Genomic DNA, 21,176 nt, shown 5'->3' with positions numbered 1-21,176 from the left:
CTGCACACCCGCACTGCCAGCCCTTGATTCAGGGTTCAGGCTCTGAAGGAGGGTTGAACCACTGGGGCAAAGTCCTCTGGTAATGAAGTCATTTGTCCTTGGGAACAGAATGAGTCCTCTGTGAAATCAGAAACAATGGGCATGTTGAGTTGCAGACCTGGGGTGAACTGACGCTTGGGCAAGGCACATGTGATGAAGTGGGACCTATTTAAGAGATGCATTCTTCTGGAACAACTTTCTGTTGTCAACAAGGGGACTCAGTTGTAGTGACACTTGGTGGTTGTTAATGCCTCATTTTAAGTGATTTTTCCCAAAAAAAGTCATGAACTCTTCTTTGAAAGTTTTCCTTCTTAATTAGTATAAATTATTATATAAATCATTGTGTCCCCCCAAAATGTGAGACATAAAGTTTGGGCAGTGGGGTTTTGTTTCTTTTTCATAGACTCTTTCCTTTCACCTAGAAAGCAAATACTCTCATGTCTCTGCCTAGTAATTTGATTTGCAGGCAGGCGTCCGCCCTTGCTCTACTGTTGAGCAAAAGGTTTGGTGAGAGGCTTAAAAAAAAAAATCTTCCTTGAAAAAATTATCTTCCGAGCAGTTGTCAGTTGGTGAGTGTTTGTGAGAGCCGGTCTGATCCTGAGCAGTGGTTGGAGTCCTGCAAGCTGTAGAAAGGCAGCCAGCCGTTGGCTGTAGTCCCCTGCCAGTCATGCCCAGATCTACCTGGATCTCCCTGTGTTGTTTGCCTTTAACACGAGACGAGGGCGCAGGAGTTTCCCCAGCCCTGGCTGCCAGGGCAGTGTGCCCAGTAGCGGGTGACCCTGCGCTGCGTGCAGGCCCCGCCTTTCTCTTCCTGCCCTGCTGCCCCAGATAAAGTCACCCGCAGTTGTGAGCTTGTAGATGGGGAGACCTGGAAAGAAAGACACCCAGCACATGCCCGCAGACCGCCCCGCTTCCCCCCTGCAGGCTGGCTGAGACCTGGGTGTGTGCGTGCACCCCGCCCCCACGGGACCCCTCACCCCCCCCCCCCCCCCGACAGATCGGCGGTGCGGGCGGGGCCGGGCCGGGGAGGGTGAGAGCCGGGGGCGGGAAGGTGGCGGGGCGGGCTTCCCCCTCCCCCTCCCGTCCCGGGGCAGGCCGGCGGGCGGGGAGCCCGGCTGGGGGGCGGGCCGGGAGGCGGGGCCTGGGAGCCGCTCACGCCCTGCGCTCTGCTCTGCCCTAGGTGAGGAGGCCGCGCGGGCCGGGGAGTTTCGGGAGGCGGTGTCGCTCAGCAGGAATGCCGCCGGTCCCCCGGGGTGAACGATCGAGGACCCCCGCTGCCTGCCGCCCCTTCCCGAGCCGCCTGGGCTGCCTCCCGCGCCCCCACCGGCTGGCTTAAAAAGAAAAAAAGCACACCAGACACTGACCCCTGGACCCCTGCCGCATCTCCCCCCGCGAGCACCAATATGTGTCATGTCATTGTCACCTGCCGCTCCATGCTCTGGACCCTCCTGAGTATCGTGGTGGCTTTTGCGGAGCTCATCGCCTTCATGAGCGCAGACTGGCTGATCGGGAGAGCCAAGAGCCGCAGCGGCGCGGAGCCCACGGGCGCCGGCCCCTCCGAGCCCTACCACCCGACCCTGGGCATCTACGCCCGCTGCATCCGCAACCCGGGCGTGCAGCACCTCCCGCGGGACACGCTGTGCGGGCCTTACGCCGAGAGCTTCGGCGAGATTGCCAGCGGCTTCTGGCAAGCCACCGCGATCTTCCTGGCCGTGGGGATCTCCATTCTCTGCGTGGTGGCCCTGGTGTCGGTCTTCACCATGTGTGTGCAGAGCATCATGAAGAAGAGTATCTTCAACGTCTGCGGGCTCCTGCAAGGAATCGCAGGTAAGCGCGGACCGGCGGGAAGGCGCGCGGAGCCCGGCCAGCTGCGGCAGCCTGCCACTTGTGGATTCCCACTCGCTGCCCGCGGCTCCCTGAGCGCTGGGATGAGGTTTCCTTGCTGATAGTCGGTTCCTGGCCCGTGTGGTGGGTGACACGGGTCCCTTTCCCTGTGTCTGTCACCTGCGCTCCCTCTCTAAGACCTGGTCCTCTCAGGCCTGCCAGTGGCGCTCCTCCTTCCTTGTGTTTCCTGAGAGTCTGAGTTGTTCAGGGTTGTTGGAATCCTACGTTTGCTTTGCCGGTTCAATTCAAATTCTCCCAGGAGAATTTGGTGAGCGAGGTCTCACCTGCAGCAAGCGCCCCAAACTGTGTAAGCACCTTGTTTGGGGGAGGGGGTGTAGTGAAGACACTTCTCCCCGCCTCACCCCACGCCTGCACGATCTCTGCTCTGGGCCTGGGAAGACCATGCAGGCTTGGAAGGAATTTGTATCAGATGCTTTGTGTTCAGTGATGTTCTCATGTAAATTGTCTCCTTGGAGCTTGACAATGTTCTTTACACTCAAATCAGAAAATGCAAGCAAACTTCCACTTTCTGGGAGCTTCTTACCAAGGAGCCTATTGGAAATGGGTGGAAAGAAAAGTTAGAGCTCTTTCCAGTGACCCCAGGGAAAGCTGTGCACTGCTGGAAAAGGGCCTCTACCCCCAGCCCTCCCCAGAGGGCTGAAGGTGGTTGGGGACAGCGGCAGACTGTTTGGGCTCCAGGGGATCTTTTTGTGTGGCTGCATTAGGTGACATCCCATGTAAGTAGAAGGGACAGACTGACAGACTTACAGACTTAGTGTGATTTTCGGGTGGTGGGGGGGAGGAGGGGGGACAAGTGTTTATTTACTTTCTAACCAACCTGTTTATGAAGCTCAACTCTTATCTAGTAGGAGGAGCAGGAATCCATCACAGCCCTACTGAGGGGCCCAAATGATTCAGCCATTAGAAAGCCCAAGGCAGGGGGTTCTTCAGCAGGGGCTCCTGAGAAACAGACCCCAAATGAATGAACTCTAGTCTGCCTCATAGCTGAAGCTTGAGCTCAGCAGGGCTAGCTTCCAAATAAACAGATCAAATGACAAGAGTTTTTCAAACAGCTGATAAGATAAAGTTCTCCCTTCCTCAAGCCTTAGGGGCCTACTGTGATATGTTTTTGTGGGGAGGAGGTGGGGAGTAGGCCAAAAGCCCCAGGCTCCTCAGTCTTTGATTGGCCTGGGCCAATGTACATTTAGACACCCAGGGTCTATAAACTTACTGTTTCAAAGTGACTTTTTTTTTTGTGCTTGGTACTTTTACCACTGTAGCCACATCTCCACTTCCAGTTTTTTGTGGCTTATTGGAGATAAGAGTCCATGGAATTTTCTGCTCAGGCTGGCTTCAAACCTCCATCCTCAGATCTCAGCCTCCTTAGTTGTAGCTAGGAGTACAGGCACAGGACCCTCATTTATCTGCCAGGATTAATGACCCTGGCAGTCAGAGGCACTCTGGGAATCTGGGAGACCAGATAAACACCACCTCTCTAGACCTTAGCATTCCTCTTCTGAAAAAGAAAGAAATTGGAAAATATGACTTTAAAATTTTTTAAATTTTGACTTTTGGTCCAGTGAAGCTTATTGTCTGTCCCCTTTTGGTTCACTTCTGTAATGTGAAAAGTGTCAGGCGCAACATTTCACCTCTCAGACAGTGCCTCAGGTGCCTATCTTAAGACCTTTGTGAAGTGTTTCCAGAGTCTTCTGAAAAGTTAAAATAAACACACAGATAAAGTGAAGCCAGCACACACAATTTATTCATCCTATTGAAGAGCCCTGGTTGACTTGAGAGGACGATCTAACTTTGTCTACCATGTTGAATTTAAAATCCTCCCTAGTTTCATCCTGTCATGTGGGTTTATTAGTTTGCTAGTATGCAGGCAAGACTCCTGATTTGTCCTCTAGCAGTAAGAAATGGGGGACTCCCTTCAGCAAAAACAAAAACAAAAACCTGTTCTTTGCAGTTTAGAAGTGAAGTGGAGGCATCTTTTGGCCTTGAAGGCTATTCTACATGAAGCTTTTAGTAAACGGTTAGTCCAGTGAATTGCATCTCTAAGACAAGCATTAGCTTAACAAACTATTGTGGTGTTTGATGCCTCACGTAAATGGCAAGAACATTTATTTTGCACAACGTTCAGAATGTATTTCCTGGGTTTTCACACACTGCAGTGAGTTTCTCTGACTAAGGCTTCTAGGCATTTATCAAGATGCACTGTATTCATAAACGGCTTCAGTAAATGGCAGCTCCTTTGTACAACTACTTAAAGATTAAAAAAAAATTTAAAGACTCGAAAAAAAAGGAAGTTAAGAGACACCCAAGGGGCTTATCTGCCTCTTCCAAAATTTTCTTTCCACCCCTATGACTTAGGCTGTATCTCACAATTTCTGAAATTACTCACAACTTTAAATTGGCAGGAGGCAATTCCTGTCTAGTCACTCTGCTCTCTAGGGGCCACTGGTCTGAGGCCAAGCCCTGAAACCCAGGAAGAAGTAGTTTTTGTTGCTCTGCAGCCTGTCTAGTTGCAGGCCTAGAAGAGGAGATCATGAGAAAGGATTGAGCCGCCTTTGTTCAGAGGGACGGATCTGCTGAGTGGCTCAGCGGGCTGTTTTTTCCATATCAAGCATTCAAATCAGTGTAAGTTACAGCTTTGGGCCTGGAATGGATGGCTGAGAAAGTGGCCAAAGGGTGTGTGAAGCAACTGGCTGCTTTCTCTCCTCTCTGCCCAGCTGCTGTAGCACCTGGTCAGTGCAGCCTTAGCCATGGACTTGCAGCTGTGAGCAGCACAGTCTTTACTCCAACCCATCTGTTCACATTGAAACAAATGGGGGAAAAGGAGCCTGTTGCCAGAGTAACACAAGCATTCCTTTTGGCAGAAAGGATTTTTTTTTTAAATCTGACTAAATGAAAAATCATGATATTGCAAAACTTACTTGCTTATACCTGATTTAAAGAATAAATGGGTTATTGGCTTATAGGCTTCATTGTATAAATCATTAAAATTTTGGTATTTTGATTTTAGCAGTTAAATAGGAAAGAATATGTTGCTTCAAAGGAAAGTCATTCCTGGGTTATGTAAAAAAAATGAAAAACAAACAAAAATTAGTTAACAAGATGGTTAACTTGATTTGCCTTCAAGGCCTGGCCTAATAGTGGTTGCTAAATACTTGTGCACTGGATACCCTTAGTGTTACACTCAATAGTAATAAAGAGTGCAGGCGTAGAGCTGGATGTTGTGGTATACAACATGGAATGGCACAGCTGCTAAGGAAGTGGAAAGAAGAGGAAGATAGTCCTAGGCTGCCAGAGACTTTCTAAAACCAAGCCAAAGCCCAAAAGGACTTGGAACATGGCTCAGGTAGTAGAGTGCCTAGCAAGCAGTCCTGAAAATAAAGCAGCTGTGAATGAAACACTGACCAACTTACTTCACTCCTGAAGGCCTTGGTTTTATCACTTGTGAAATGAGAATACATTCCCCATGGCATTTTGAAGAGAGAAACCTTCTTAGCAAATTTTAGCATATTTTTCATTTCCCAGAATTGGTACTTTCTAAGGAATAAGATATCTTTCATAGTATTTATTTAGTAATTTATTTTTGTCGGTTGTGGGACTTGAACTCTGGGCTTGGTCGCTGTCCCTGGGCTCTTCAGCTCAAGGCGAGCGCTCTACTGCTTGAGCCACAGCGGCACTTCCGGTTTTCTAGTGGTTTATTGGCGATAAAAGTCTCACGGCCTTTCCTGCCAGGGCTGGCTTTGAACTGTGATCCTCAGATTTCAGCCTCCTGAGTAGCTAGGATTACAGGCATGAGCCACCCATGCCGGGCTTTTCATAGCCTTTAGAACTGACCTTATTCCCTTCAGTCATGAGAGCCCGCCTGTGCTGGCTACCAGGCGCAGAACAGGGCTGGACTTTCATATGAACTCACATCATTTCTTGAAAAAGTAGAAGATAACAATAGTATCAAAAGGAAAATGTCTTCCTCCCACTCCCCTTCCATGACACTCTCCTCTGTTCCTTTTCTTTCTGGCAGCAGCTTCCACACTGAACCAATTGCAGGTGGCTTTTCAGACTCCCCTGGCAAATAAATCTCAGGCTGAATGGTCTTCACTAGGTGGGGGCATGTCGAGGCCTTGGCAGAGCCAGAAACACATATGGGCTCAGATCCCCCTGGGATTCATTACCAAAGCTGGGTAACCAGCCAGCAGGGCTATTTTTTTTTTATTTTTACTTTTTTTTTTGCCAGCTGTCTTCCTTAGGTTGTGACCTGGATGTAATCCATAGTGAAACTGTAGAACGCAAAGATCCAGGTTTTCCATGACAGCATCAAGCAGTTTGTTTTTGGATGCATGTAGGCCTCACTTACAAGTCCATGGAATCCCCAGTGACTCAGGTTTGGGCCAGAAGCCATTAAAATGAGCTCAGGATTTGGCTCACTTGTGCTGGCATGGACTGCTCCGCTGGGACTGCATGTGGGCTGGACTAGCATCTGAGCCGCTGGGCCTGGCTGCCTGCTGACTTCCAGTCTTCCCTCACAGGCCTCTTTGCTTCTCCAGAGCTCTCTGCTTCCTGTCTGCACAGTCTCAGTCCAGTAGGATTGCCTCAGTGATCCAGCTGCCTCACCAGTCTGACTAGACTGATTGCTGTGGGCTCATTCTGCCTCTGCAGGAATGGAATGGCCCTGGGAACTTTCTGCCGTGGTGCCTACGGGGCCTGGCTGATGTGAGACTCGGCTTTCCTGGAAGTGAGCAAAGTAGTTAAAGAAGGAACAGAGTAGATAAAAAGGAAAGGGAAGCCAGGCACTGGTGGCTCACACCTGAGATCTGAGGATCACAGTTCAAAGCCAGCTGGGGCAGGAAAGTCTGTGAGACTCTCAAAAAACTACTCAGAAAAAAGCTGGAAGTGGTGCTGTGGCTCAAGTGGCAGAGCCCTAGCTGTGAGCACAGAAAGGCTCAGGGACAGAGCCAGGCCCAGTTCAAGCCCCGGGACTGGCAAAGGAATAGGAAAAGAACCTGTGAGAATGGGTTTGTTTTTGCCTCTGTAGAATTGCTTAGATTTTGGTGAATTTGTATGTGTGGAGATGTGAGTGGGCAGGAAATATACGCAGAACTGGCATTCCCATTGGTATTTCCTCACAGGAGCTTTTAGGTGATGACTTCAACCCAGACTATTGCCAGCTTCCATTTGAATTAATCTCCTGTTCACTCAATCTCATCCAAAAGAACTGGATTAGCTGTTAGAAAAGAAACAGGGGCACAGGAAACAAAGTGTCCCACCCATAATTTCTTTTCTTTTTTTTTTTTTTTTGGGGTCCAGTCATGGGCCTGAACTCTGGGCCTGGGCACTGTCCCTCAGCTCTTCAGCTCAAGGCTAGCGCTCTACCACTTGAGCCACAGCGCCACTTCCGGCTTTTTTCTTTTTGCTTATGTGGTGCTGAGGAATCGAACCCAGGGCCTCATGCATGCAAGGCAAGCACTCTACCACTGAGCCACCTTCCCAGCCCCGTCCCACCCATAATTTCATACCTGACAAATTGACAGAGCCTCTCCAGGAATATAGTGTTACCTTACTTGCCCACTTTCAAATTTCCTCTGAGAATGAAAGTATAGGGAACATGCAGTTTTTCTTCCCATGGGGCGGGGGGGGGGGGGCGGAATTCTTGGCCACTGAAAGGGCTCTCGATTCCTTTAACAACACATTCACAAAAGTCAGGCTAGCAGTTCCAAGTTCTAATCAATTTAAAATTTCCCTGAATATGACATATTTAGCAATGCATCTGCATTAATCCCTAGGGTTGTCCCTTTTTTGGTTAAAAAATAAAGTGCTGTGCAGTGGCTGCATAAGTGCAAAGATTTATAGGCGTGGACCTATAGTTTGTAGAGTTTCTGCTCCCACGCTGTATTAGAAAGCACATAAACCCCAAAGAACCAAAAACAAAACAAAAAATTACAGGAAGAAGTCAACCATGACACCAGATTTTTTTCAAATCACACAAAAAAATCTGCCTAAATACAAGTGGACAGGTCTGTAAATCTACAGGCAGATTAGGATCTGTTTTTTTTAAAAAATCATTTGTAAGGACTAAAAATTGCAAATGCTTTTTAAATTCAGACATAACAATTGATATGCAAATAAAATGTGGACATGGTTTGCTATGGTAACCATTTAATTAGATCAGCCATGGATGATCTATGTTCAAATCACATTAACAAATAATCCATTAAACATGGCTCTGAATATTTACATGAGTTCAGGCACTCTGTTTTAAGAGCTTAAGGCAATGGTAAGCTAAATTGTAAAAACCACTTTAAAAATAATCCACATCTATGAACAACTGCAGTATAATCAGGCATATGTATGAGTGCATAGGTTATATATGGTTTCCTCATACCAGTAACTATCTTAAGGGGCTAGTAATCACTTTTTCAGAAGATAGCCCCCAAAGAGACAAAAATCTAAAAATTCACATATTGAGAATTTGTGTATATGCCAGTACTTGGGCTTGAACTCAGGACTTGAGCATTGTTCCTTAACTTTTCAGCTCAAGGCTGGTGTTCTATCACTTGAGCCAAATCCACTTCTGGCTTTTGGGTGGTTAGTTGGAGATAAGATTCTAATGAACTTACTGCCCTGGGTGCCTTCAAACTGTGATCCTCAGATCTCAGCCTCTTGAGTAGCTAGGTTTACAGGCATGAGCCATTGGCACTTGGCATATATTGATAAGTTGAAGTCAGTATTAAAACACAACATAAACCTATAATCCTAGCACTTGGAAAGTAATGGCAGGAGGATCACAAGACCAAGGCAAGCCTGGACTACATAGTAAGATACTGTTCTTAAAAAAATAGGTTGTTGGAATGTAGCTCAGTGGGAGAGTGCTTTACTTCCAATCACAAGACCCTGGGTTTGATCCCAGTCCTCTTCTCCCCCACAATAACGCAGTACAAATATGTGTAACATTCAAGTCAAAACGCAGAGCGGCAGCCAGGCCACTTCTCCTATCCTTACGGCACCAGCTGTCCATTTATAGCCATTCATTTTAAGTATAGCAGACACCTTCTGTGGGAATCTTGGTTCTACGGTCCTTTTTGTCATAACTATATTCTGACGGTCATTCATGGAATTGTTTGGGCTACTCTGTCATTTTGTTTCCACTTCCCATCCTGAAGACTATTGGGCCTTGCCAATTATGCTACCATGGAAGTGTTAGTAGAAAATGGCTATCATACCAGAGTCTTAAGCATCAGTACAGCCTTTAAAAATTTTATTAATTAATTGTATTAAATTTTATTAATAAACGGTTCTTTCCTTTTCTTTTCCTCCCCCTCAGAAAATTTCAGTTAAAAGCCTCTGACTTTACTATCATCCTCTATAAAGGCACTCAGTCATCAACTGAAAACCCTTTTCATTACAGTGTACTGACTTCTAACTCCTGGTCTGGCCCTTGAAACAGTCACTGAATGTCAAAAAGTTAAGCCCTAAAACAGCCTGACCATAAACTCTGAAAACTTCTTTTTGTGGCATCTAGCTTGGAAAGTTTCATATCAGACTCTTCAGACAGAAAATGTAAAAAGAACCTCCTTCCCATCATCCTTGGTATATGAACGGTAAAGACATAGCCTCCTCAGAAAGAGGTCCAAGCCTTCTACAGACAAGTCCTCAGCACACACACCCAGCCCTCACAGGGGCCCCTCCACTACTCAGACTCAATACAATGTAAGAACTAAAATACTGGTCCACTCCACTAGATTACTGCCAGTTCACAGACAGGAGAAAGATAAGACCAATGCAGTGGGAACTAAATGTGTCTTAACTTTATCAGTAGATTATATCCTTTACCCTTTTGTGTTTAATAGATTTTATAAAATATTTTCAGTGTTCTTACATTAGCATGTTGACTTCCCGATATATGCATAATTTTTGCAAATTTTCACCCATGAAATTCTAAGAGCTGGTGGGAACCTACTGGAGCTCTGTATTGGTGACTGAGTGTTGCTACTGCAGAATGTCTGCAGAGCCCCCTGCCAGGCTCTTCTTGGAGAACATTTGGCCAATTCAGTGGGTAGGGACGCAGATGCGATCTACGAGGGTGTATCCTCCTCATAGTCACTGCCTTGGGAGATTGTGAAAGAAAATGTCCTCATTTCCCAATAGTTGATGACCCACAGATGGCTTTTAGGAACTTCCAGAATGACTCCCTATGGTCAGGATGGAAGATGACTTGGGGGAAAAAAAGTACAGACTGAAAACAGAGGGAAGCACTGAAGTAAATGTTAACCAGCATACGTTAGGATGCTGTCTGGGATTGCAGTGCACCTGGAGTGCTGCACCACTGTAGAGAGATGGGCCTCAGGGTTAATCTGTTCCTCTAGTGGGATCGCAGAGACCTGCCCCTCCACTTCTTCTCACTGATCTATGACTTCTCTTCAGGCTGCCAACAGGAGCTTTTCCTGGGTGGTGGAATAGTCTGCAAGCTGGCTGCTTTTGGAGACCACCTTGCTTCTTCCACAGATGGCTGGGTCACCCCATCATCTCCTGTCCCCTCATCTTTTCACCTATCATTTTTCTGCCCCTCTCCATCTCTCCACTTCCTGCTCTCCTTTGGACCATTTCCAGTGAGGGCTACGGCTAGGAAGAGTTGGAATCATTTCAGAGTTGTGGACTCTAGATAACTGAAAACTTATTACATTTCGTTGACTTACTATTTTCTGTCTACCTCTCAACAACAACTGTTTTCTGTAGCCAGGGAGGTGGTTTATAGCATTAAGCAGTTAAGTAAAAGGCCAGACCAATGGTTTGGCACCCAAGTGAGCTGCGTGTTAGCCCAAACTGCCAGTCCCTGAGATTCGTATTATTGAATGGTTTTACTCCAGCTCTTTCCAGAATGTGGCAAGAACTTCCCATGCTGGCTTTGTTTTAAAATGTAACATACTCTTATCACTCTTGTTCTTCATTCATCAATCTAATAGACAAATACATATGAATCACAACATACTATACACCAGTCACTGTCTTAGGCAAATTGGGACACAAGTCCCCATTACAGAGTTTACATTCAAGCTGGAGGGGACAAGCAATAGGCAAAGTCAGTAAAGTGCTAAAGGTGATGGGTGAGATGTGTAAAGAGCAGTTTAGCTGGGGTACACTGGGGTAGCAGGGTGGGGGCGGCAATTACAATACATTGTATAGTCAGGGTAAGATTTTCTGAGATGAGATAGAATCAAAGGAAGGAAATAAAAAAGTTGACCATGAGTAACAAAATATTCCAACCTTTCAAGAATCCTTGAAACAAAGGTTTTTCTGGTAAACTCATGTGGACTTTGCAGGAAATATAGGAGTCACTGGTACCATCTTATACCTGAAGAACATGAGAACTGAACTTCCATTTGCTGAGATGAGGTTGCTAAGGTGAAAAATGGAAAGTGAGCTCGGTTTGGACATAAGCTTAAATACCTTGTTACATCCAAATGGAGATCAAGCGGGCAGTTACAAGTACAGCTCTGTAGTTAAACTTGGTGATAATAATTCAGGAGACAGTAGCAATGGGTATTTAAAGCCACCGGACCACATGCAAGCCATAGGGCACTGTAGCCATGGAAAAGGACCAAGAGCTGAGCCATGAACATTGTCCATGTGTAAATTGGACAAATATGGAAGACTAGCACCGGGTAAAGCCAGTGCCGAATACTGGCAGATGGCCTAAACTCTATGTGAAGATAATGCTCCTGACTTGGTCTTATCTTGTGCCTTTAGCACTTGAACCTGACGGTTGAAGGTAACACCTCTAACAAGCTTTCTCGCAGATTGAGGCCACTCACTTGCTTGGTTTGTGTGAGATAGTCACATGGATGAGAGCCAAGGTGGCCTCAGATACTGAAGTACAGTATACTGAGTGAGGTCAGCCTGGGCTTAGTGAACTCTACAAGGCAGACCTCTCAGGTCATGGGACAGATGTGACTCAAGGTGAAACACCTGACACTGGGTAGATTTTTCCCATCTCTTCCAGAGAAGAATTGGGCGTTTGATCATGTTAGATGGATGTCCTTCTATGTTCCTAAATGAGTTTTAATAACAGTGTGTTACAGGCAGGTTCATAGGACAGTGGTGGCACTGTGGGAAGCAGTGACAATTGTTTCCCAGAGGTGACATCTGGACTGGGATGGAGGGTATTTCTGGATGATTGCAAACTCAAGGAGTCAGCATGATTTAAAACAACAACAGGTTGATGGCCCACGTAGTGTGACCCATTCTTGAGTATTGCTGCTTAGAAGCCTATGACATTGATGATGTCCCCTTACCTTTGGCACTCAGCCACGAATATGGCAGACAACAAATTCTGTGGTACTCCTCCAAGGTCATCTCCTGAAAGGCCACGCTCTCCCAGTTGTTCAGCCTGATCTCAGGGGCTTGCTGTGGCTACTTCCTCAGGGACATTAATTTGTGTCCTTAGGGTGTTCATAGATTCAGGGTGGGTGAGATAATGGCTGATGGAGATGTTCCTTGTTGTGGCTCCCTGTGCAGACTAAGGCCTGATGTGTGTGTGGGATTCAGTCTGGAGGATTGTCTGAAGAAGGAGGAGCATGGCGGCTGCAGACTCACATGCTCAGATATTCCCAGAGCAGGAACTGGCATGTAGACCTCTGGTGAGGCAGAAAATGCCTTCCTTTGAAACAGGAGGTGATCCACAAAGACTGGAAGCCTGAAGCCAATTTCTTGGTCAACAAGTAGAAAGTACAGCGGTTGTATGGTGCAGTCACACGAGGAGGGAAAGGCTATAGGACAGCTATAGAACCTTTCTCCACACCTGGCTATGGACAACACCCCTGAAGCCTGAGGGCACCCACTGCAGGTCAGGTGCCATTGGATCCAGTGTCCATCCTTCCTACCTATGCTGTGATTAAAATACACTGGACCCCAGGGCAGAAAGGCTGCCGAAGGTTACAATTTTACAGCTTGTCTTTCCCACTCTATGATGACAGTTGAGAAAAAATAGGACTATGGTTATTTCTGGTGTGTTTCATTTTTTAAGCCCCTTCAAGCCTTAGGCAACTGGAAGGTAGTGATAAGGTTCAGTTCCTTCTCTTGGGAACCACAATCGTAATTACCTGCATCAAACCCAAAGCACATGTTTAGGTTCTTCAGAGAGACAGGAAATTCCTGTGCAGGTGATTTCAACTGCTGGGAGGATAATGTGATTAAGGTAGTAGAGGTCATTGGGGGTGGGGGGTTGGCAGGATCCTGTGTGGCCTGCACCAGAGCTACCCTCTGTGAAGGTCGCAAGACTGTTTTCCAGCCTGGAGTAGCAGGTGCAGGGCAGTCTAAGTGACTAACCCTCTTTGCACTTCCTTTTTTGATACCAGTACTAAGGTTAAGGTCAAGGCAAGCAAGTGCCTACCTCTCTGTGTCAGTCCTTAACAGGGGCACCTGAATCACCAAGCTTTCTAGAGTTCTTTGATAGAGGAGGCTTTATCTAAATACCAAGAGAAATGATGTGGTTTTTGCCTACCTGAAGTCCAGTGTTGATGGCAGACTTTGACCTTGCATTTTCTTGCCACTGGCTGTTTAATTGATAGCGCTGTTAACTTGTGGGTACCAAAGTCACTACACAAGGTGATCTCTCCTTCCACCCCGAAGTCACTGAGAAGAGCTAAGTCACTCTTCTTTCCCCATCTGGGGAAATGGTAGTTCCAGCCCCCTTAGCATCTGCTGGGCGGAATGGACCACTGATGCTTTTCATCACTCTCCCAGGTAGACTTCATGTCCACTTATACTCAAGCTGAGACTTTCAAGGGACTCAGACTGCTGAGATGAGGTTGCCAAGGTGAAAAATGGAGTGAGCTCGGTTTGGACATAAGCGTAAATACCTTGTTCCATCCAGGTGGAGATCAAGCAGGCAGTTGGAAGCTGTAGTTAAACTTGGTGATAATAATTCAGGAGACAGTAGCAATGGGTATTTAAAGCCACCGGACCACATGCAATCCACAGGGCACTGTAGCCATGGAAGAGGACCAAGAGCTGAGCCATGAACAGTCTCCATGTAGAGATTGAGAAAATATGGAAGAGCCTTCTGCTGTCCTTATTCAAAAAGTAAGCTGATGGCAACCACTTGGGGAGCTGGGTCTGCGCTGTGATCAAGTGGAATGGCATGGGAGGAAGTGCTTCTGGGCTCCACAGGCTGCCAGAGGAAGGACTGTGCCCTTTAAACCTGCCTGCTCCCTAACAGGGGCTGCCGGACTGAGGTAGCCAGAGCATACCTAGCACAGGGGACAGGGATGCTATGGCAGCAAACACAATGCTTTCCAGACACTAGCAGATTGCCAGTGAATGTGAATATTTAACTGTAAAATAAGAACACTGACCTAAAGGGGAAGAGCAGTGCTCTTGCCCAGGGCCTGCCCCCAGGAGCTTCTTACCAAGGTCCTGGACGAAGGAAACTATGGCAGATCTCTGTGTGTCTTGAATGAGACTTCATGCAGACAGAATTAACTGGGGTTTGTCATAGACCTCAGAAGCATTTACGAAATGGTTAAATCTTTTAGATCTCCCAGCTGAGTAAACTTCTATTCAGATGGAGAACTTTGTTCTTTCAAAGGTGCCAAATTATAGCCTGCTATTCTTGTATCTCCCTCAAGTCATGCCTTTTGAAATGCCTTCAAAAAGTAAACTGGTCCTGCACACTTACACAGGAGAGATGTGCCAGAGGCTTTACCTTGTTGTCTGCTTGTTGCGTCCCAGTTTGTTATGAATGTAGGAAGTATTCTTCAGACTTGAAATTCACACCTACCTTTTCTAGCCAGGTGGTGGTGGTTCACGCCTATAATCCTAAGTATTCAGAAGGTTGATAACTGAAGATAATAGTTCAAAGCCAGCCTGGGTAGAAAAGTCTGAGAGACTTTTTATCTGTAATTGACCAGCAAAAAGCCAGAAGAGGAGCTATGTTTGAAACGATAGAGAACTCAAGGCCCGGTACTGACACACAAAACCCCACCCTTTTCAAAGGTTGCTCTGCTAAAAGATGACAGAACTTGGATTTAAACTGCATCTTACTTTACTGAGAACTGTTAACTGAACCACAAAATTTAGGGAGTTTCAGCCGTGTCCTCATCTTGCTGTTGTGTCCTAATCTCATACTGTTATGTGTCTACCAGATTGTACATAGGAACTTCTGAACCTCTGACTTGGTTGCAGATACCCACCACCTTCCATCAGCCATCGAACCGAGTGGTCTCCACAGGCTGGTGCCTCACACTGCTCCTCACAGCTTCCCTAGCTCCAGTCATTGCAACCCAGCTCCCACACCCAAGCCTGTGGAGCACTGTGCCCAGGCCTTTAGTTTTGGAAAGGCTTCTTTGGGGAGCTACTTGTTTCCTATACAGGGAGCCTATAAGTGAATTCCCTTGCGCGCAGCCAGGAATGGTAGAATGGAGCGGGTCAGACCCCAAGCCATTCTATGCAGAAGTTGATACGATCCTCAGTTGACAACTGTGCAGGTTGTACTCTGTGGCTTGAAACTCAGCCCCCTAACCTTCTTTCAGGCCTCATACTGCTGCAGATGCAGTCATGTTCTCTGGGGTGGGGAGGGGTGGGTGAGAGGGTACTACATGACTTGAAAGCTTTGGTGTGGTTAAACCCTAAGAATTTCATTCAAGGTAGAAAGAGAAACAAATGCATGCCAAGACTCACAGGATAAAAATACTATCCCAAAGGAGACTTTGCGTTAGGATTTAGCACTCCTGAATTATGTCAGTGTTTAGAAGAACTAGTTTTTTCCTGCCACAAAGAATAAAGCCACCTACCCTCCTGTCAGCATCATGCGGCTGAAATGAAGGAGCTGACCTGTGGGGTCTGGGCCTTCCCGATCAGCTTGCACTGGTGGGTGGTAGGGGCAGGCCTTGGGGTGACGCCAGCCAGGCACCCATACGCTCATAGCTGACTTGTGCCAAAGAAAATCCTGTGCCTCACCTACTTCTCTTGTCCTAACTGGGGTGCCATCAGGCAGGAAAACACATCTCTCAATTGTTGCAGTATAATTACGTATTAGTAAACTGTCTGAAATAGAAAATGATGGGGGTCAGCAAAATGGAAGCAGAGCTTGTCTACTCAGGCTGAACTTACAAGTATTCCGACATTCAGAAAATCCTTACAAAACTGTGATTTGCTTTTTTACTTACGTATAAAAAAACCCTCTGCTCCAGGTATGCAAGTGGCTGTTGGTAAACACTAATAAAGATTCCTTGCTGGCTTAGGTTAATGTTTGGCCAGGTGTCATCTCTGCCATTTAACCAGGTTGAGATTACTTGGTTCTGTATGAATTCCCTTCGGCCAGGGGAGAGTTAACAACTCTTTACAAAAATGCCAGATAGAAAATTTGGGGTGGGGGGGAGTTTGAAGACAAAACCCAACAATATTTGCTCTGCTGTTCTAGCACCAATACCTTCATTCTTCATTTAGTTTGTAAACAAGTGTGCATGGCTATGTTCGAGTAAAACTTTATAAAGCCACATTTTGCCTTAGTTTGTCAATCTCTGTCTTAAAAGGGAAATGTTCATTGCAATAGAGCCCTGTAAATAAAAAATTAACTTACTTGTCTAGAAAAGTTACTTGATGGATTTGCTATATGTACAAAAGTAGCTAAAACTATTTCTAATATTTTTCTTTTCCTTTTTTCCAGTACTAGAGGTTGAACTGAGAAGTTAGCCTTCCGCCAGGATAGGCAAGCATTGTACTCTTTTGATCTATATACACCCAGCCCTTTTGTTTGTATCCTGCTTTTGATACAGGGTCTCTAACTCCGCTCAACTCACCATCCCCCAGCCTCTGCTTCCTAAGTAGATGGGACTATAAGCATACACCACCATGCCCAGCTACGACGTGATTTAAGTCATTAAATTGCATTAAAAAGCTCCTAGCTATTTCTATTGCAGAAGGGATGCCACTGCACAAAGCAAGAAAACCAGGCCACCATTAGGCAGGTATGAATGGGCAGTGCAAGACTAGAGCCATGGGACCTCACCTCATTTTCTCTGTCCCACAGGTCTGTTCCTTATCCTCGGTTTGATACTCTACCCTGCTGGCTGGGGCTGCCAAAAAGCCATAGACTACTGTGGACCTTATGCATCTGCCTACAAACCTGGAGACTGCTCTTTGGGATGGGCCTTTTATACAGCCATTGGTGGCACGGTCCTCACTTTCATCTGTGCTGTCTTCTCCGCACAAGCAGAAATCGCAACTTCCAGTGACAAAGTACAGGAAGAAATCGAAGAGGGGAAAAACCTTATCTGCCTCCTTTAGTTTGGAAGAGACATGCTTTTCTTTCTTGGGTGACCTTGTGGAACAGCCATCATTTGAATCAAAGGAGAACTAGCCTTTACCTTCCAAAGCCACCAATGACGGCCACCATCCGGCTAAGCAGAGCAACCAGACATAGGGCTGGATGCAGTGCAAATGAGAAGGGATGGACCTCGAACACAGTATAGAATCCTGACTGTGGTTGTGCATTACTGTCAGACTCCACCTCCCCCAGGGCTCCATGAAGGATGGAATAGTGGTCGCAGCCTTCCTCTGGCCACAGAGACCATTTGCCAGTTCTACAGGCCATTTGAGGCCTGTTTCTGCCCTAAAATTGTATGCCTGTGAGCATTCTGCCTTAGAATGAGGTCTGTGGGTCACTGTTTTGGTTTCCTTTTTTAAGTTGTGTGTTAACGATTAAAAGGAAGACTACAGACTTACTGGGGACAGGTTGTGTTTGTTAAAGGACACAGCAAAACAGGAACAGAGTGGGATCCAGGGCAAAGTGGAACAGTCACTCCAAGATTTTAGAAAGTTTTGAGTTAAGGAAGGTGAAGGACCAGTACCTTATGAGAAAAAAATCTACAAGACCTTGCCAGTGAAGATTCTTTCCTAGTACCCAAACCAGCTCTGACTCCTCTCCCTCAGAGATCACAGTTCTGCTAGGGTCAGGACTGGGCTTTGATTGCCAAATGAAACCTTGCTGTCCTTCCAGGGACAGCCACGGCCTCTTGTAGATAGTCACTGGAAGGAGCTGTCAACCTTGAGTTTGTAGGGACAGCTCTCTGTCTGTTGGAAATCATACTATAGTCAGGTGACTTCCAACCCCTTCAGCAGAATGGTATTCTTTACAGGAAAAAAAGGGGGTGCTTCTTGAGTTACTGTTTTGATCCTGAAACAAAAACAGCCACAGGCCACTATTAAAAAGGATTCAGGGCTTCTAAGCTGGTTTCCACAAATTATCAATATAATTGATTCAGGAAGATAGTAATCAGAATGACCTAAGTAGCCAGAAACAACTAGTCAGGCATTATGTGAGGTTTAAGAACTACAGAATGGTACAGAAACACTCCTGGAACTGCTGGGCTTCTAGAAGGATTAAAAGCAAGTCTTTTTGGTTTTATGAATGTGTTCATTTGAGGTTTTGTTTTGAAAGTTTAACAAAGAGTTAACTAAGCACCTTCTTTCCTACTGTCAATATTGTGTGCTAAAAACTACCACTCATGCGAGTAACCCTGATTCATTTTACAACCTTGCCCTAGTGAATCATAAGCTTTGAGAGTTTAGAATTATCCCTGGGTGCAGAGGCAACTAAAGTTTCATATGTTATGGTCTTTGGCTACACCAGAAACCATCTTACTTCTCACAGATGAAAGGCAAGAGGGGTGTTATACCACTTTTCAGTAAGTTCACCACTTTGAACCAAAGTTTAAAATAAGCAAGGTAGAAACTATACAGCTTTTTTCCAAGACAGAAAAGAGGTTTCCTCCTAAGCAATCAAGGGATCATGTCTCTAAGCACATGAAGAATGGGAATAGGAGCCAATAGATGAGACCCCTGTTCCTGACTGCATTTATAATGTTCTAACAAAGCCCTTGTGCCTACTTAGTAACTATTTTCCAATATCAGCAATACTTGACATTTAAAGCAATTTTGTCATCAGGCAAATCTTGCTCAGTAATTTTTTTCATTACAAGATAGAAATCTCTAACACTAATCTCACAATCTCTTTTCTCCTTATAGGCAAGTCATAAGCCTAGAGGATCCTCTGAACATATCACACATATCACTTGCTGTTTGGCAGAAGTAGCAGTATAGTCCTAGATCAACCTGGCAACAGTCACATGACTGATTATTTCATTAGTCAGAATGTTATAGTAGATTGAAAAGGACACTTGCACAAGTAAAACCTTAAACCACTAAAAACTACCTAAACACTGACTTACTACAACAGACATCAGTTAAAAACAAATGCTGGGTCTTTTAAAAACTTCAGTCTATTAGACAGACTTACTTTGGATTGAAAGGACCATTAAAAATCATTCCAGTCTAGACCAAAACTCTTCTACACAGCTCTTTAAAAACCACTTGACCCACACCTATTTTCCTAATAGAACAATTGCTAATACCAGAAAAGTCTTATTTATTTTGCCTGCATCTGTTGCTTAAAGTTTTGTGATAAGCTGGGCTTCTCAATGAACTCTAAAGCAGAAATAGTTGCCTTGGAGTCTGTGGATTCTTTAAACCTGTGTTTTAATTCACAATGTTACATTAAATGATGTAAGGGTTTTGTATCATTTCAAACATCTGTGGTGTAACGAATGATCTTTGTTAAACATGTATTCTGTAAAGTGCCATAGTCTTTTTATGTGTAGTGTATTTAAATATATATATTATATAAAATACATACACAGATTTGTGTGAAAGATGTGCAATAACAAAGGTGTATGTATGTATTGTTTTTTTTGGAAACTGGACAGGAGTCGAAACGGGGTGTTTCTGTTTTGGCAGAGGAGAATTACACATTTTTGCCTGCATGGCCTCATCATTAGCGTAAAACAATTTTAATGCTACACAAATCTTATGTGAAGAAATGACTGGTATGAACTCATTTTCTCTTGGGTCTAAAATGAAACAATCACTCCATGTGAGTGAAGCCAGGCCCAGTTAATGCTAGTCTTTCATGTGAAATGTGAAGTTCCCATGTTGCCTTTTTCTGTTGGTGTGATAACTAGTAATTGGTACATTCTCACTAAGGAGCTATTTCTTAACATAGACCATGTTAATGCTAGACCACTGTTTAAAGGGCTAATCTCACACCTTCTTAGCCATGAGTCTGGCTTAGAATGGACTTCTCTGTGCAATAACTTGTGGCCACTGGAAATCCCTGGCCTCCAGTTGTGTTTGGGTACCAATGACTCCATTGGCCCCAAGAGTTGAAGGGATGACTGGGATTTCGTCTGAGACTGTGGTGAAACTCCTCCCAAGGCTGAGGGGGTCAAGAGGTGCTTTGGAGGAACTTGGCACCATTTGAAATTGAGTAGCCACTTGAGCCAAATATAAAATTGTATTTACAAGCTGACAGACTCAATTTGAGCCTTCAAATTTGTGGTTATTCTATTGTAAAGTAATATGTTGTTTGTCTAGCATTTATTAGATTTTTATGCATATGTATTTTCACAGTGTGCTTGCTTCCCCTCCTCAGTTTGAATTAAACCAGATTTTGCAAACTCATTCTTTCAGTATATTGACTTCAAAATCATGCATATTATTAGACCAAGAAAGTAACTACCACCACCCAACAAAATGTATTTGAAACGCTATAATATTAGTAGTAGGATAAAAGATATTAAACTATTTTCAACTATTACTATTGACATATATATGTCAATATCCCTTCTGCAGGTTATCTTCATCAACAATTACAATGGGGAGGGTGGGGGAAAGAGGAAACCTTATGGACTACATAAACACCTCTGAAATACAGAAAATGCTTCAAAGTACTATTTTATACTTGGGATAGGTGAAAGCTAACTGAAAGATACTTTCATCTCTTCCAACAAAAGTGGCAATAGTCAACTGTAATACACATTTCCTGACAGTGATCCTGCCCATTTACAAATGAAAAGATACTATTTTCATAAACTCAGAGAAGACACCAAAGTGCTTCCCTGAACTAGGGCTTGTGACAGCCAAAGGGTGTTTATGCTTTGGTTTCTGAACATACGTCTGCCCAATTTCTAATAGAAATCAAAATTAAAAGCAGGCAAAATTATACACATCACTAAAGTAAATGTTTTCTAAAATCATGACTGAATATTTCAAGCAAAACTAGAAATTTTTCTGTTGCTTTCTGAGGTGTTATTACATCTTTCTCAAAAGTCAGTCCAGCCGGGCTCATGCCTGTCATCCTAGGTACTCAGAAGGCTGAGATCTGAGGACTGCAGTTCAAAACCAGCCTGGGC

General features: G+C 45.1%; 1 protein-coding gene across 5 annotated transcripts in view; it reads left to right on the top strand.

Moving 5' to 3' along the window:
• LOC138837132 (LHFPL tetraspan subfamily member 2 protein) overlaps positions 1-20,445 on the top strand; it is a 146,804-nt gene extending 126,359 nt beyond the window's left edge. For all 5 annotated transcript variants that reach the window (XM_070035917.1, XM_070035919.1, XM_070035918.1 and 2 more), the window contains 2 exons: positions 1,220-1,866; positions 16,958-20,445. In XM_070035917.1, the coding sequence (XP_069892018.1) occupies positions 1,443-1,866; positions 16,958-17,214 (681 nt within the window). In that variant the 5' untranslated portion in view covers positions 1,220-1,442 and the 3' untranslated portion in view covers positions 17,215-20,445. The remainder of the gene's footprint in view (positions 1-1,219; positions 1,867-16,957) is intronic.
• Positions 20,446-21,176: the final 731 nt, after the last annotated feature.

The sequence above is a fragment of the Dipodomys merriami genome, unplaced genomic scaffold, assembly GCF_024711535.1.
Source record: "Dipodomys merriami isolate MVZ:Mamm:240054 unplaced genomic scaffold, mDipMer1.0.p SCAF_263, whole genome shotgun sequence".
NCBI lineage: Eukaryota > Metazoa > Chordata > Mammalia > Rodentia > Heteromyidae > Dipodomys > Dipodomys merriami.
The sequence above is the reverse complement of the archived record's forward strand: the minus strand, read 5'-3'. Positions and strand labels throughout refer to the sequence as shown.